Source organism: Alternaria hordeiaustralica, assembly GCF_023758085.1.
Source record: "Alternaria hordeiaustralica strain BMP 2776 chromosome Unknown scaffold_45, whole genome shotgun sequence".
NCBI classification, from domain to species: domain Eukaryota; kingdom Fungi; phylum Ascomycota; class Dothideomycetes; order Pleosporales; family Pleosporaceae; genus Alternaria; species Alternaria hordeiaustralica.
In genome coordinates, this window is record NW_026056817.1 from 139,674 (window position 1) to 156,450 (window position 16,777).

At 52.3% G+C, this 16,777-nt stretch overlaps 5 protein-coding genes across 5 annotated transcripts; 2 read left to right on the plus strand and 3 right to left on the minus strand.

Moving 5' to 3' along the window:
- Positions 1-1,095: 1,095 nt before the first annotated feature.
- J4E84_010745 (uncharacterized protein) lies at positions 1,096-2,639 on the minus strand (the record flags this gene model as incomplete). Its single annotated transcript, XM_049393300.1, has 2 exons — positions 1,096-2,259; positions 2,313-2,639. 2 exons carry the CDS (start codon positions 2,637-2,639, stop codon positions 1,096-1,098), a joined length of 1,491 nt encoding a protein of 496 aa, XP_049239024.1.
- Positions 2,640-3,340: 701 nt separating this feature from the next.
- On the minus strand, positions 3,341-4,780 carry J4E84_010746 (uncharacterized protein; the record flags this gene model as incomplete). Its single annotated transcript, XM_049393301.1, has 8 exons — positions 3,341-3,366; positions 3,419-3,453; positions 3,507-3,629; positions 3,684-3,918; positions 3,965-4,092; positions 4,257-4,489; positions 4,535-4,545; positions 4,597-4,780. 8 exons carry the CDS (start codon positions 4,778-4,780, stop codon positions 3,341-3,343), a joined length of 975 nt encoding a protein of 324 aa, XP_049239025.1.
- Positions 4,781-5,303: 523 nt separating this feature from the next.
- Positions 5,304-5,917, minus strand: J4E84_010747 (uncharacterized protein; the record flags this gene model as incomplete). The annotated part of the gene is made up of 5 exons (XM_049393302.1): positions 5,304-5,468; positions 5,531-5,631; positions 5,743-5,776; positions 5,828-5,866; positions 5,915-5,917. 5 exons carry the CDS (start codon positions 5,915-5,917, stop codon positions 5,304-5,306), a joined length of 342 nt encoding a protein of 113 aa, XP_049239026.1.
- Positions 5,918-6,095: 178 nt separating this feature from the next.
- Positions 6,096-6,400, plus strand: J4E84_010748 (uncharacterized protein; the record flags this gene model as incomplete). Its single annotated transcript, XM_049393303.1, has 2 exons — positions 6,096-6,191; positions 6,242-6,400. 2 exons carry the CDS (start codon positions 6,096-6,098, stop codon positions 6,398-6,400), a joined length of 255 nt encoding a protein of 84 aa, XP_049239027.1.
- A 1,491-nt stretch (positions 6,401-7,891) lies between these two features.
- J4E84_010749 (uncharacterized protein) lies at positions 7,892-8,752 on the plus strand (the record flags this gene model as incomplete). The annotated part of the gene is made up of 1 exon (XM_049393304.1): positions 7,892-8,752. The coding sequence occupies one exon, from the start codon at positions 7,892-7,894 to the stop codon at positions 8,750-8,752; it is 861 nt and encodes a 286-aa protein (XP_049239028.1).
- Positions 8,753-16,777: the final 8,025 nt, after the last annotated feature.

Here is a 16,777-nt window from a genome sequence, read left to right on the forward strand (position 1 = left end):
TGTTAGTGCGCACAGTGGGCTCTGGACGTTGCTCTGGAGAGTCGCGATTCGAGGACCACAACAACAACAAATGCCGTGCTTGCATTGGTGCCGGCTATGCGCGTCTGTTTTGAAGGTGAAGGCTGTTTTGGACCCAGCTATCGATAGCTAGCCGGAAGGCGCGTCTGTGGCTAAGGCAGTCACGCAGTGTCAACACCACCAGAGTATCGTGACCGCATTGTGTCGCGTCGAATGCACGATACAGCCTTGGGAGTGGGCGGCAGTGTCTTTGCTTATGGTTTTGGTACATCCGATACCTACAGCGCGTTCAGCAATGTTGCTCCCACAGACGCGTCTGCGCAAAGGTCGCAACCACAACAAAGCTAGCGGTCGCAAACACCTGGGCATCTACCAGTGGCACACCATGACCGCGTTAATGCCTCACACGCCTCACTTGATGGCTGGTGACAGGCATGGCTTGCATAGTGCCATTCTGCCGCTCTCCACCGATCTGCCGTGTAGCTTCACCGGTCACACGGTATGCCCCGCACCTGAACACATCTATCCAAGAATGTCGTCTAGACGTACAAACGTTTTGAATGATCACATTGAGCTACATAGTGATTCGGTATTAAAGCCAACTGTAACGATGAAAAGCTTGCGACATACACCAGACTACAATATACTGTTTCAGATTGCTCCGCCGATAACTACAGAAAAGCTATTAGCAAGGGTGATTACTGGGTAGAAAGAGATCAACCTCCGCCATAGAACTGCTGCATGGCCCCCACTTCGGTTGCAGCACGCATGCTTCTTAGGCCGTTCGCTGCGGCCCAAAGGTTCTTCTTGGTCGCATGTCGCCCGCCTAGACTCGCTCATTCCCTACCATATCGCCACTTCTCGACGCGTCCGGGGTGCTGATCCGCGGCATATCCCTGTTCCTTGACGTTTACAGAGGAATTCGTTTCCTCTCAGGTGGTAACCATTATATGGTGTCCATGGAAGGCCTTGGCGGTGATTCGTGTTGATGTGCCGACAAACACGTAGTGTAATCCTCAGGGTGCACAGCAGCTAGACTTCAGGCTGTAGAAACGAACATAGGCGTTGTATACGTCTTCATCGTCTCTTTTCGTCGGAAAACCTAGGCGCGCCTTCGGGTGCAGGAGGGGGCTGGTAACTACCTCTGTACCCATTGATCGGGGGAAGATCCTGTCCAATCGCGTCCTCGTAGCTCGGCGGCGCATCGTCATAAGCGGGAGCATGCTGGGGCTGTACTGGCTGCCCAAAAGACGCGTTAGATGCGTTGAAACCTCCTTGTGTTGGCGTTGTTGGTGTGTGAGCAGCTGCTTGGGGCGGTGGGGCAAGTGTGGTGGGTTTGTCTGCAGGGAAACCACCCTCCAGGAGTGCTTTGGGTGGCGCGATGCCCGAGTAGACCTTGACTGGTAGTCTGAGGGGTAAGACAATGAGCTGATCTTCACCGTGCTTGTAGCTCCCATAGCCAACGCCAACACGTATCTCCAACTCGTAGAAACGCGCGAGGTTGCAGGACGTGAAGGTGGGTGGCACAGTATTGGGTACCGGTTTCCCAGACCAGTACTCGGCATTGATGGGCACTTCCGTATCGAGAGGGTCAGAGGGGCTTCCAATGGGAATGGCCATGTTACTGAAAGAGCACAGAATCCAGCTGTTCGACTCTGTCCGTGACACATCATGCGCGCGTACCTTGGTATACCCTATCAGCTCAATCTGGAGCATCTGCAGATATATGTTCTTTGTGCGCGCGCTGACGTTCTTCACAAGTAGTCTCAGCGGTAAGTCTTGGTTGCTAGTGAGAATGGCAGGATTAGGCAATCGGGCATCAATGGCTATCCGAGGTGGCACACTGCCTGTCGTCGGTGATGGCGGAGCACTTCCTGTCGAGTTCTTTCTATCAAAGAAGCTCATTCGCTTGCCTGCCGCTACGCTGGGAGCATTCTCAAGGAACTCATGTTGTCGCCTCGCATACGCCTCGCCGTCCGTCTTGTCTGGTCTTGGAGGTTCAATTGGAAGGAAATTGAAGTTCGCAATTGCCCTCGGATTCTCCTTGAAGAACTGCGGCCTGTTTACGGTGACCTTGACAAAGTATCTTATCTCTGCCTCCCCCGGAAATCCACCTAGTGTAGGAGGTAGTGTCGCCTTTACGTGTTGTGTCGGCGTCTTTGCGAATTCGGGTATCGCGTTCGAAAAGGAAACGTTGGAGATGGGGTTGTTCGTCTGCTGGCATTGCGTGTTGAGAGGAAGCTGAGGGGGTTGTTAGCTATAGGCGCTATGTTGACGTGAATTGCGCGTTGTACCTTGAACTGGAACGGGTACTCAAAGGACCCGGCGTTGATGGTGAAGGCTGCCTTCGGATTCTGGGCGACATCTTCGGGGCGCACATTTGTCGGCCACACCACCTGTGTCTTGTACAGGAACTTGTGGACTTCCAGCACAGGCCGCTGTTTGTCTGGTCTGTTTGGGTGTATGGGTGCCAGCAGTCGCGTCCTGCTTTCGCCCTCTAGCTTCACGATAATGCTGCTAATGTTGGTCGGATTCGGCACCCGCAGATGGACTCTGCCTTGGATGACGTCGAGATTAGTGTAGTGCTCGTGAGGGTTCTCGAGCACTATGTTGACGATCATCTTGAAGGTTCGCGTTCAGGATTAGTGGCCAGTATTTCAATGTTGCTTCCAGGCACCGGGTGGCTAGGTAAACGGGTAGTCGCGAAGCTTGTAGAAGTGAACCGACATGTCAAGGATAAAGGTTGTAGCTGGGGAGCAGAGGATCAATTTAGCGCATGAAGTCAGTTGGTGATGCAGCGGCTAAGCCCAGGGAACGCGTGTCATGTCGTGGGAGTGTGTGCGATGCGGGCTGGGCATCTCCAGAACGGATGCCCGCGGGGTTCCTTCTGCCTGACCAGGGTCCGTCCCCAACGTCATAACCCAACGCAAACGCTTTTCAACGCAACAATCACCCAAACCACTCTCTTGCACGGCTTCTGCGGCAACGCTCAAGGTTGTGCCCTGAAGAGAGTATCTTTTTGCGTATTTACTTAAACTTTGAGTGTACATATTCGGCATGCCATGTGCCCATTTCGGACAATGTGCCGGACACAGCCACAGCCATAGCCGCACTTCCGGGCTGAAGCTGACCCCTGTCTTACATGAGCATCGCGTCGTGTGACTGGGCGCAACGCTTCCTCAGCTGAGGCTCATTAATCAACAGCCTTCTTTCAAAGGGCGGAGCTGAATCCCACGACGACGCACAAGCTTGCTCGGACGTCAGATTCAGGAGGACCAGAACGCATCCACAATTGCGACTTGTTGCTGTGCATCTGGCAAGTTCACAGGTCTTCTTTGGCCAGCATATCTGTAATCCATGTCAGTGATCTGTCACGAAAGTTTGGACCAGAGCTACTGACCGCATATGTCAAGATAGAATGCAATGGCATTGAAGCTACATCATGGTCAGCTCAAATTCAGCGGTCGTTGTGAGCGTTGCTTCCATACTTGCGCTTGCTGCCCGTAAGCTCCCAAAAGAACCACTTCAGGCGGTTCGTCCAGTTGATCAGGTCGAGATGGCTTACACCAATTAAGGTGCCTTTGTAGTCGCCCCACCGACTCGACTCGACGCTATCGACGTGGTTAGTTGTCATTAAGCGTATCAAACGCCAGCCGTCCACGCACCTGACCAGGCCATCGTTGATGCCCTCCTTTGCTTTGACGATACTGTGGGAAGGCGCAAAGACGGACCATCGAGTGGGTTCGAGAGATGCGCCATATGAGTAATACTTGACATCAGGTATGTCTGGCGTCTTGGGATTGAAGTTATTGTTCATGTACTCTTGCGTGAGTTGGGAGAAGGCGCCAGTTTCAAGACCGAAGTACTCCATAACACTGTAGACGCGTTTGATTCTGCGTGCTAGAAATAGTTTAGTAGAAGCATTCAAGAAGTATCACTGACGTACGACCGATCGTCTCGAACATGTAATCTGCAAAAGCAGAACCCCTGTGTGGAGTGGCTATGGTGGTCAAAGAGAGAATCTTGAAGTCAGTCGGCTGGAGCTGGCTGATCATGTATCGTGAGTCGAGACCCCTACGTGTATTTAGTAACTGCACTGCGTGGGTGTAGGCACTGATTACCCCTAAGTAGAGGTCAGTCACTCATTATTGTATCATGTCAATGTGTCAATACCATGCTATGCCTATGAATTGTTAGTGGTCTGCGATGCAGCATCTCATTGGGTCAATTCAGCTCACGCGATAATGTTGACCTGCTTTCCCTTCGCTTTGAGCGCAATGCTCTCGGCCAGTTTCGCAGAGCGCGCCTCGATACTGCCACTGGCTGGGACCGCAGCCACGATGACCTCGATGCCCTTGTGCGCCAGCGCATCTGTGATGCCACGCCAGTATTGTATGCCAGGTATGAATTGTCCTGCGAGCCGTAGTTCGTCGAAGCCTAGCAAACCGTGTGCAAGGACTATGGTGTGTTTCTGGAAGGGTCAGGGGTGCGATGTGCGAAGGACGAAAGCACATACAGGTGCATCTACTTTTCGTTAGCTACTTCCAGAAGTTGAGTTTGATAGTGGCATAGGCATACCATATTTCTCGCGCATTACGGCAAACTCATCTACAATCTCGCGACCAAAGTCGGAGATGCGCGGATCTTCTTTGCGACATTGCGAGCTGCTGAATTGGCGTGTCGCATTTATTGGTGAGACTGTACATGATGTGATTCTGTATACAGGCGAGCGAATGGTCGCTCGAGCACAGATTCGTATCATTGGGTGCAGCGCATTGTATTGCAGTTTGGGGACGCGTTGATGCTCGAGCGATAAAGTTCCACAGCAGTGACGTAGGCCCTCGGGAAGCTAGGACGAACGTGGGCCAGGGTCCGCAACGAGTAGAGAGGTGCAGCAACAGCGGAAGACATAAGCATTTCGTCTGCTATTCATACCTGCGAGGTTAAGAACACAGTACAGATGCATACTTCTAGGACGTCACCAATGCAGTTGTATGCGATATACAAGAGCATCGGGTTGGTGACCTTGGAAGACTGGAATGTAATTCACGATAGACATCAACTCGACTATTAAGCCTAGAAGAAAAAGGCATGTTGAACTGGAATACATTCACCAAACTCGCAGCATATCGTCTATTGTTGGTATGTTCGAGGCCGATAGATCGACCTTGACTGTCTTGGGCCCGTCAAAGATCATGTACAAGGAGCGCTCTTCTTCATATGTCTCCTCAACAGCATCGCAGTAGTCTGAATCCACGCTTCGTCCTATCCCCCGTGTTGGTGCTCTAGTCCTGCTTGCCCGGTGGCTTGGGGTGCGCGTTTACGACGGCCTCGATGAGCTGGTCGACGACCTTGCTGCCAGACTTGTTGCCAATCTCGTCAATCTCCTTGACCTTGGCATCTGTGTCCTTCTTCGCGTCCTCTTCAGCCTTCTGGTTGCCTGAGCTGTGCTGCGCCCTAGTTAGTCTCCCATCTTCGTTACGCGTATAGTAGGTCGTCTCGACCAACGCACCTTCTTCTCGAACTCCTGGTATTCGGACTCCTTCTCTTTCCTGTAATCCTCGATCTCCTTCTGTGCTTCGTTTCGGGCGTCCTTTACTCGCTTCGTACGGTCTGGGTCGGTTAGAGTGTTGATGCGGCTGGGTACGTCGGGCGTTGTTTACATTCTCTTGCTGGTGAGCGGTTAGCGACTACCCGAATAGGCAAGCTTGTGTGCTGAAATACCTTGCTGAACAATCTTCTGAGCTTCGCGCTCGGCCTAGGTGCGGTGTGAGCTATGCGGAGGTTGTAGTGGGTTGCGCTGCCTTACATCGAGCAGGGTCTGGATTCCCGCGGAGTTTTGGGCGGACTGCAGCTGTCAGCGTTCGCTCCGGTATCCTGCTATTGATGTCCTCACCATCTTGAGTGCTGATTTGCGGGGATGTTGGTTGTCACAGGGTAGAGTTGCGGAGAGGCACGATGTAGCCGTGGACTTGGCGGAAGGTGCTCCAGGGCCCAAGCTCCCACCCGCAGAGAAGCCGCTCCAACTTTACACAAGGCCTCGTCCCCAACTTCGCCTCTACTCCACGGTCCCCGCCATGTCTCGAGCGTCGCAGATCACACTGGCGACTACGTGCGTCACCGCAATCGGCACCGTAGCATTTGTGCACTGGTCGCAGAGGAACGACAAAGCTGTGAGTACTGCGGAACGGACATGGTCCAGGAATTATCTAACTTGTATCAGGCAATGCATATGGGCGTCATCCGGGACTTCGAACAGCAACGAGTTAAGCGCGAACGACAGGCCGACTTCGAGATGCAGAGAGAACTCGAGCAGGAATACAGGAAATACCAGACAGTGTCGGATGGAGGCCCCGCTGAACCACCACCGCAAGCACGATGATAGCCCGAGTAGACCATGTCTGCTGCGCAAAGCCCGGCGACTGATAGGCATAGCGCCACATCAGCCTTGCTGCCCGCAGATACGGTCACGAAGTACCAGGCCTACCATGTGCCCTGGCTGCGCCACCGTTGAACCCAGACCAAGGGACCGGCGTATACATAGCCCTACGACTATCGGTGGCCCATCAACGGCTCGAGGTGCGGATACTCTATTCGCATGTGCAGTAATAACGCGTAGGGTCACGCGAACAAATCAACAATTATATCGTAGAAATTGTTCACAATGAGGACCAGGCGCCCGACGGACAACAAAGAGCTTTACTGAAGAAGCAGGCCGGCGGAGGAATGGGCATATGGTGCGGCCATTATCCAAGTATCACGAAGCATCGTTTACCGGTTAGGCGCCCTGCACCATAGTATGATGATATTCCGTCAGAACTGCCAAGCCTTTTACTCTGGTCCTTTCGTCAATCCTGCCACGATGCTGCCCATTGTCAATATCGGGTTGTGCCAACAAAGCACCATACGCTTCGAGATCCATACATGCAAGACACAACATTCATTGTTATCGTTCGCGCAGATTGATGCGTGCAGTCCCACACACCCAAGATTGCGTTCTTGGCGTTCGTTGTTTCCGCGCCGTATGCCCAGAGCACATTTGCGCACCAATGACGAGGTTCCATGGTAGTGATTCATAGCGATTGCAATGCCTCCCGCTAGCAAACCACATCGAGGCGCAATCGGATATTCGGCAGAGCTTGCTTTCTGGTTTGTTGGTCATCAAGTCTGTGATGCGTTTGGCCACACCTCTGGTTCGGGAGGCTCGTTTAGTGCCTCGGCAGATCAGCAACTATGAGGTCATATACCCTGAGTAATTCGATGCACTTGATCGATTTGCACGTCATGAATATTCTACAGTGAAGACTTTCAGGGAGAGACTCAAGTTGTGGTCGAGAGTGAGAAGGTATCCAAATTGTGTCAGGCATTTGTGCAGCATTGCGCCCATTCGAGCAGATCAACGGCGCTTTTACGGCGTATATCAACGGGCGCCCAAAGGAATCGCATGCTTCAGCCACAAAAATCTTTAGGATTTAGCCTATAGCATGGTCAGATCGGGAACAACTGGTCAGGCACCCAACTGCCTGCTAGATTATGGCGTTGAGCTTGGCTGGTATGGTGGCGGGTCGCAACCGACTAAGCTTTACCCTTTGCCCCAGGCTTTCTTTGATGACGCAGGGCTGTGCAACCCATGTCTCCCGCCAGCACAACATTAAAGACCCACGCCTGCCTCTTCACAAACCCGTACATTGATCCTACCCTATACCTAGCAACTCCGCTACACAATCACACTGCAAACATCTCACGTTTTGCTTTCTCATACCACACTACTATCACATCCCTGTAGCTTTATCGGTATTACCTCGACCCGAGATCTGGTGTCGCAAATTACATCCGCGAATCTCCTGTATCACCGTCACACATCAACTTCATCATGAAGTTCTCACAGATCCTCACCGGCCTTGTTGCCGCACAAGCAATCAGCGCCGCCTCGATACCCGAATCCAACGCCTTCAACGTCCTCGAGGAGCGACGAGTTGTTCCTCCCTCCGAGATTGTCTCACCAGACCACACACTAGAGCGTCGCAAGGGAGGCGGTGGCCGTGGAGGTGGTGGCGGAGGCGGCGGCAGTCGCTCGGGTGGAGGAAGCAGCGGTGGCGGCTCTTCAGGACGTACATCACCCTCCTCCAACGCTGGTGGCTTATCCTCCGCTGGATCAGGTCGACCGCGCACTTTCGGCGGTGGACAATACTATGGCGGGGGAGCTCGAACACCCTACACCGCTGGTTCCAGAACGCCCAAGGGACTCATCGCCGCTCCTTTGATTGGAGTAGCCCTCGTAGTGGCCATCATGCCCGGCCTGTGGCTCCACAGCGCTTACCCTTATTATTACAACAATCCCTACCGTTTTTACAACCAGTCCGCGACCAACGACGATGACGACAACGACAATGACCGGCGCGCACTGTGGACACGCCAAACGCAGGGCCGCAATGAGACTCTTCCCGTCGTGTGCTTGTGCGAAGAGGACTTCGTCTGTGGATGCGACGAAAACGACGACCAGCAATACCTCAACGATCTTGTCGGTAACGGCAGCTATGCCGCACTCAACAAGACACTCGTCACAGTTTCTGATGTCAATGGCACCAGGTCTCTTGTTCTAAATGGTACCCTTGAGAAAGGCACCACTGCGCCTGGTGGCACTGACGAAAGCGGAGCTATGAGCTTGAGTGCCGGAAAGTACGTCGGATACTACGCCGTTGGCATGATGGTGCTGGCTGGAGTCTTGATGTAAGACCAAGCAACGCTCGACTTCATGGATGGGAGATGTATAATATGACGACGTTACGACTATTTTAGAAGAACACCGGGGGCGTTTGGGGGATTTTTCTTTGTTCAGCGGGATTCTTGTCTGGATAGGACATTCGATCCCGCCAGGCTTGGTGGAAGATATGGATATACCCCCAAGTCGATTGTTTGGCTTCATCTGCGTTGAGGACCTTTATACGTATCATTCAATAATAGACCCTCTCATTTTCAACCAGGACGTTTGCCCATTGTTGGAATACGCTGTAAGGAACAAGTGAATCTCCACTGTGCTTTCTCGTAAGCTTTATAAGCTGTTGACCCTGTCATGATTCCTTCGTGTCGCCTCGGGCAACGAACGATGTTGGGTTGCTCGTCCTGCGTGCAATGATTCCGGTCAAAACAGTGACGCCTTGCTACTGACTCATAGGTCATTGTGACTTGGTGGAACCAACACGCGGAGGAGCAACCGAACATTTGGAGATAAAGAAGGCGGTGTATACCATGTATAGAATGATGCAAGTGGGATATCGTATCCAATGCTATCCAAAGAACATACGAATAGCAACCGGATATATCTTCGCCCTGTTTCCGGTGAGTGATAACTAGGCAGTGCCGACATCGTTACAGGTCCCGAGACACTCGCCTGGTACCGTGTCTGCGGGAACGATGGGCGAGATGGTGCGTGGGGTATTCGAGCGCATGTAAGTCAGCTGACGCGGGGTCTAAGCGGTGAAGTGGCACATCGTACAATTGCTACTTAGGAGCATATGAAGCGATAGTCTGCCTGGATATGCGGTTCTCGCTTGTCCGTACGGGCACATCCGTGGAGCGCGATAGGCCTACGAAGCGCGGGGATATATCGGTAGTAAGGCTGCTCTGTCAGCTTGGTGGCGTTCACAATATAGCATCTTTGTTCTTTGGCTAACCTATTCCATGAATGCTGCTGCATTTCCTACATACCAATCGTGATGCCTCGGCAGGTCATCGTGACTCTGCTAGCGTTGCGTTGCTCAAGGAGAGGGACACCCAGCGCAGCGCAGCGCCTCGCACAACGGTGTCACTCTATTTTGGTTGGTACCTAAAGGTATATGGCAGTACGTGCGCTGGTCGCAGGTACGGTCGGACCTGCGTTCGCTGCCCGCAGTCATTTTACGGTGTCACCTCTTCCCTTCGCTAGCTGAGTTGTGTTCGCAACGTCCAACGGATATCCTGGAGGTGAAGTCGGACAAAGCTGTCTGTACAATTACGAGCACACAGTGACTTGAGCGGACCAAATGAAATAAGACAAGCACGATTGCATCATGCCCGTCTTTTGGTGGGCCAGTTGTAGGGTTGGGGGCCGAAAGTTCTGATGACTGCTGCGGACCTACATTTTCGTTTACTGAAACAAGTAACGATGGCATGGGGCCGGTGTGACACGCACTTTCCAAAGCGCTTGCGGCCATGCAAAGGATGATGGTCGTCAAGGTTATTGGAGATGCGACCGGTAACCGCAAATGAAAACGTAGGCGGTGCTGCATCCGACATACTGACCGCCACCACGTGTTCCCAGGAAACGGGAGGGTGCATAGGGCTGCATGATTGTCAAACGTTGCAGGTCAGCCTCGAGCCGTGTAACAAGCCAGTGGCAGGGTCTTCAGCCCTAACAGGGGATCCGACGCAATACCGGACCAACCAGAGGATAGCCACTGGGTAGACGAGGGTGTTTCGATATGATAATGACGCGATGGAAGCTCTTGAAGCTATCCGCATCTGATTGTATCAGCGGTGTACTCAAACACTTGACGTAGGTAAAGGAACTTTGCATGCTCGACAGATGCAGAAAGTTACTCAGTCATGGAATGTGACCAATGAGAGAAGCGGATATGCATCTGTTTTTGAATCGTCGACGTAGCTCTGGCGTCGACCCATAGGCCGCCAGGCAGCACTCAGCTGGTCAGCCTGAAGCTCCAGGCAGTCCCGCCCATGGACTTCAATGGGAAGTTGGTGAAGACCGTTAGCTTGCGCAGCCATGTAAAGTAATCGGCTTTGCGATTGAGTAAACCTGGTTCATTGGAGTGTGGTGGATGGAAAAGGGCGGAAGCACCAAGAATACTTTGTACTGCTAATTGCCCCGCAACGGAGACTTCCACGTTCATTGGAGCGCAAAGACGCGCACGTGCCTCCTCCTACCCCAGCTTCGACTTCCGCGTCGTCGGCCTGCCCACGCACTCTTCTTCTCACCTTAAACCTTTTGCTCGGTAGCAGCTCCGACCCGCGCGACAGGCGCCACTGCCCAAACGATACTTCTCCAGCGAAACCGCCGTGGTCCGCGAAGAGGCCCGAACCTGAGTAATCTACGTCAGAAATGACACTGCCCCTCCTTGCCTACCAACAGATCGATCGCTATATCAGGGAACGTGGCTGGGACTAAGCGGGCTGTCAGATACGATTAGAGTCACGCAGGTATCGTGACACCCACCTCGTACACTACGTACCGATTTGAACATGAACTCTTGTGCGGTATCGTGGCACGTTCACATGGTCCGCGCGCTACAGGGGTTTTGCAGCCCCGGTTAGCTTCTACTGCGCTTCCACACCCTGTACAGCTCTGCTTTGCTGCGCGCCCCGTTCAAGCCTCTACTGATGTGCTCAGCGAACCGGCAAGATTAAATGGTCTTGGCCACTGACCAATTAGAACATGGGACGCACCATGCACAACAGCTGAAGAGCCTCCAAGAAGCGAACTACCAACCCCTGCTGGATGTCAAGACCAAACCTTTTTCCCTACCGTCAACAAGCTAACGGCCACGATGGCTGTGTTAGTTGCCTCTGGGAATCCCATCTTAGCAGCGTCCGGCTGACTGTGCACTCATCCCTACATTTGGTCCCCGTTGCCTGACGGAGCTGCGGGTAGTCAACGATGCCTACCGGGTGACCCACACTGGCCTATGCGTCCGAGTTGACTACACGCCTATCGCTATATATGCTACCGCTTGCCACGTCGAGTCAGGATTCATCACTACAAGTCTCAGTTCACTCTTGTCAACACATCTTCTTTTGTACCATATCGTTGGCATTCACGCTATCCAGATCTTCAATTTCTCCAGGCCACTTCACATTTGGGCACTGATATACCCAACCACACACTTCTCGACATGTGCTATCAAGTCATTGAGCGCTATTCGGTCTGCCGGTGCTTATACTACAAACACGCAATCGATCCATGCGCCGCCCATGGTCAACGAGGACATGGGATCCAAGAGAAGACAGTTCTCGTAGGCTACGCCTGCAGCTCTCATAGCCACCATCGACCCCAAGTCTACCATGCCGGTGTTCTCCCAGATTCCGGCTATGGTAGCGGCGGGTTTTCTCCGGCATACCTACGATGAATGCATGAGGTTGTATGTCTACAACTCACATTCAGCTGCGAAGACGGGCTATCATTCCATCGCTAGGCCTTTTGCTCACTTCAACACACAACTATCTTCTCGAGCTGGTTACTCAGTGCTGTATCTTCAGCCACTTTACGTTCACATCATTTCACACTTTCGACGATATACGCATTACCATGGAGTTTAAGAGGGTTTGGATCGACATGATGGGTTACACGCATGGAAGACGGGAATGAAGGAGGAACTGGCGTTTTTCTTTTGGGTCCGCACAGTAACATCACGAGGATATGGGAGTCATCATAAGAACTGGCGTGTTGCGCATGCTTTGGACAACACCAACTGCTTCGGTTTTGTTACATCAGTAGCAGCATCGACTGTTCACGTTGTGTGGTATTCTTGCTTGCAGTCTCTACTTCAATCGTAGCGTTAACCTTCAATGTCATTGTGCTATTTTTACGAGCACATTTGAGTCTGCCTTGTGCAAGGCACCACCCCAATGAAGCCCACTATTCCTAGACGGAGAAATTTGCTCCGTTCGGCCCCGATACATGACTTGAGTCAACACGAGAACTTGTTATATGTAGTCGTAATCATTCAGGTCTACGTGATAGAATGAAGCATCGTAGCGTGTTCGCAAGTGCATACAGAGTTCAGTGAGACGTCATCTTCGCCAAGCAGACCCACCTTTGGCGGCCCGTGCACGTGCCACTTCAAGGGTCACCGCCATCTCCATGAGCAGAATGAAGAGTATACACCTAAAACTCGCCTTATCCGTCGGTGTAGAAACCGTTACTCCCCACCCCACACTTCAGTCGTCGTATCACACATCTGTAGTCTATCTAGATCGCGACCACGCCCCGATGGTGCTTGCAGGACGACTCACACCCCGGCCGCTTCCGACGTCGCCGGTGAACGACATTCGGCATTCTCAAGTCTCGGCGAGTCGGATCATTGCGCCACAGTCCATCGGAATCCCTACATACCGTTGGTGCCGTGAAGGCGATGCACCTCGTCATGACACACGAAGGCCGTTGCTTCCGCTGCAAGCTCACGAATCCACCCTGTAACGGACCACGCGTAGGCTAGGCGCAGGGCGAAGAGGTCACATTGCCGTAGCCAACGGTACCGCGACTGCCGCTGGATAGATCTGAGTCTCCCATCCTCGTATCCGTGGATTGAGGCTTGCGTGGCAACTCTACAGTCATAGCTTGAAAGCTAGGCATCCATTGCTTCTCACCACCGGTTGGCTGGATTTCCTCGATGCCTTCATCTGCTCGCCTTGCTCTCAACATGTCAATGCTATATTCTTGTGCGGTATCCAATATTTCCGGCATGCTAGTGCTGCTAGTTGGGGTCGAGGAAGCCCATTCTCCAGATTCGAGCCAACATGGTATCATATCTCTAAAGCTTCCTAGTGCTCCGCCTATCAGCTTGCCCAGCTTCATAGACCCAGACCTTTCTTATGAGCTAACATTTCAAGCCAGATTGCATTACTCTTGAGGCGCGTTTGGCGCAACCCTTCCCCTGTTGGTCGTCTCCGACAATCGACCTTGGACCGTTGTACACTAGATCGGGTATAAGATGCGTCCTAGCCGAGAGGCTCCCGAACGGACGCTGCCGAGACATCGATTCAGCCTTGTGGACTGCTCGCGAGGACTCTGGGTGGTCGGCTGTTGATCCACTGCGGCAAGACGGGTCGTGGATCCATTGCCATCCCGAATCTACCGTCACCACACGCTGGTGTCACGAAATTCCCCTGCATTAGCTCAAAGTCTACAGAACATGTTACGATTGGAAGCTCGATGTTGTACATATGATTGGAGACGAGGCTAATACTTCGAGATGCATTGGCACTGCTTGTTTTGCCTAATCTGGTCATGAGGCATCCTAATGTCCTCATTCGTCCAGGTTGGTTCCAATACCCATAGACCTACTCACCATCGCACTGTTCTGGAAGTCCAGACAATTATTACGCCCACGTTCACCGACCAGCAAGTACTCAGCCCCAGCTCTGCATACGTTAGGGCCTTCCAGCGTCAAACAAGTATCATACCCCAGATGATCGAAGGATTAAACGTACCGACTGGCTTCATCAACCCATCGAAAAGATATTGGTAACCTCGGCATCCACACCGCGCACCAATCACATTCTTCAAACCCAATCGCCTTGGCATCAAATCCCGCCTTACGTGAGCCTGCCCCTACAAGCGCTGCACTAGCGTACACTGGCACATATTCGCATGCCCACCAACCACTCCATGCCCCACTTTAATCAGTCACTGCCTCCACATGAGCCTCTTCTGGGAAACCCATGATAAGGCTTAGTGGGCGTTTCCATCGTGGCGAGCGGGATCCGGCCAGGGGCAAACGCTCTCGCGTAGTATTCATTCTAAGCCAGCGGCGCAGTAGAACGGAGGCTGATTATGGGGCTGGAGCATCTTGCTAGGGATGCAGGCGGCCTTGCAGCAAGGCGTGGTCATGTGTTATTGAGGGACCAAGTGACGATTCATTCGTTAGGTGTCAATACTCGTAATATATGGACCCAATACCAATTGGTGTATTCTTCTAAGATACAACTCTTCTTGATGGCAGTCAGCATTTTTCCCGCAATCTCTTGTTCTCTCCGTTTAGCTGCGCTCCAGAACCGAGCCAAGGTGCTATAGCAGCGCATCCAATCGAAGCTTGCCCCAAGCAGCGTCTTTCATGACCGATCTGCTAGGATAACTTGAAGGTACTAGTAGACACCAAGCTACTACATCCGAGTCAACTCATTCCAGGACAATTGTTTCGAACGCCGGTAACGCTTCAACCCATCTCTTCAGATAAACCCTTCCAATGCCCAGTCTCCGGTATATGACGACGCCTTCTTCTTGAACTGGAACCGGCGCAACTACCATTACATACAACTCAGGTATGTACTTCAAATCATGAATAGGATTGCCGTCGATGCCAAAATAGCTCAATCCTTCCCAGTGCTTGACAAATGCCCTGGCTTTCTCGGTCTGTTCCTGCCCACGAATAATCATATCATAGGGAGACACTTGTTCTTGGCAAAGGCTGGGTGTATCGAAATTCACGTGCCTGGGACACTCTACCAGATGCGCTTCCGGTTCTAAATCGATGGCCCCGTTTGATGAGCACATACATCCAAAGAACTCGCTGAGCGACGAGCTGTCAGATGGCGAATCGAAGCACGGCATTACTGGCGGGGAATTATGGCTCTCAGGGTCTACTGAGAGTGCAATCAGGTCTACTTCACAATGGTCTACCTTTCGGTTTCCATTGCTGTCGACAAGACCTTCATCGAGCTCTATAGCACCTGCAACTAGACCATTGCTGCGAATTAGGATCGTGGCGTTTTCTGGATGTACCCAAGACCGAAGTGCGTTCCTTCTCATTCGGCTCCTTCGGTCCAGCGTGAAGGGAGCCTTTTGTGTGTGGACTATAATGCGTCTGGTGATGTCTTTGAAGTTACCACGAACGCTTTCAAACAGTTCATCTGCTTTATACTCGCGAAAAGCATCTTCCCAGTATCCAGGGAGATCGTCGTCAGACCACCGCTCCTCGAGCCGTTTCTCGTACTCCATAATTGAACAGTCGATCTTGAGATAGGCTGGTGGTTTTGAGCGCACGCATCCAGCCAGCCATGCAAGTGCGGCTACAGCGTGATCGTTCCCCTCTCTTCTAACTTGGCATGTTCGGTTCGGTGGTCCAATGACGACCTTCACGACTCTGTCTTCTTCGTAGATGAATCTGCCCCAGTAAGCAAGGCTATACGAATAACAGTACTTCTGGTAAAACCCTATGGGTCCTCGAACCGATGTCCAAGACCATGTGGGTATGTTATCCTCCTGTTCCTGGATTCTTGGTTCAATCCTCGACCCTCGTCGTCGCCACAGAATACTGCGATCGAAGTCGTCAATGGGCACTCCGTACGTTGTTCTATTACCATGTGTCGCATAGAGTATTCCCGAGAATCCGCGCAGTCTATCAGATGAGTGCGTGAGCGACTTGGCCGTGTATGTCTCCAATGCGTCGAAGGAATTTTGTAGTCGATTATATGTGGATTGTTGTACCGCGGGTGCTTCGGTGTATACATCAAGCGAGCCGGGTTCCGATCTGTGGCCAACGTAAAGTCCATGTTCGGTGAAGAATATCATGGTCGTTGACGACAGGTACTCCTGGAATGTCCAAGCACGACTGCTCCACGTAGTCTTGTGTAAGACTTGTTTGAGATCTGGTGCGGTTTTCACCAGCTGGAGGCGACTGTGAAACTTCAGTTGTTTTTGCTCTGCCCTCGCCCGGCTCACCCCCAGCAATCCATGTGCTGCATCGGGACCTGCAGCTGCAACAATTGTCAAGGCTGCTTGGTGGTATAGACTTGCCATCTGCTCTAACTGAATTGCTTCCGCGTGCAGTTCGTCTTGTATTATGCAAAGTCGGTCTATCCATAGGAATCGATGCTCCAGCTGTCTGCATACTGTGATAGCATCTGATATTGTCGAGGGTAGGTCAATCCTATCCAGGCTACCGGGGGTTTCAAGGTCGCGCAGATTGGTGCGCAAGGTCCGAAAATCTTTCGCGGAGTCTGGTCCCCACACATACGATAGGGCAACGAACTCGGCTTCTCGAGGTAG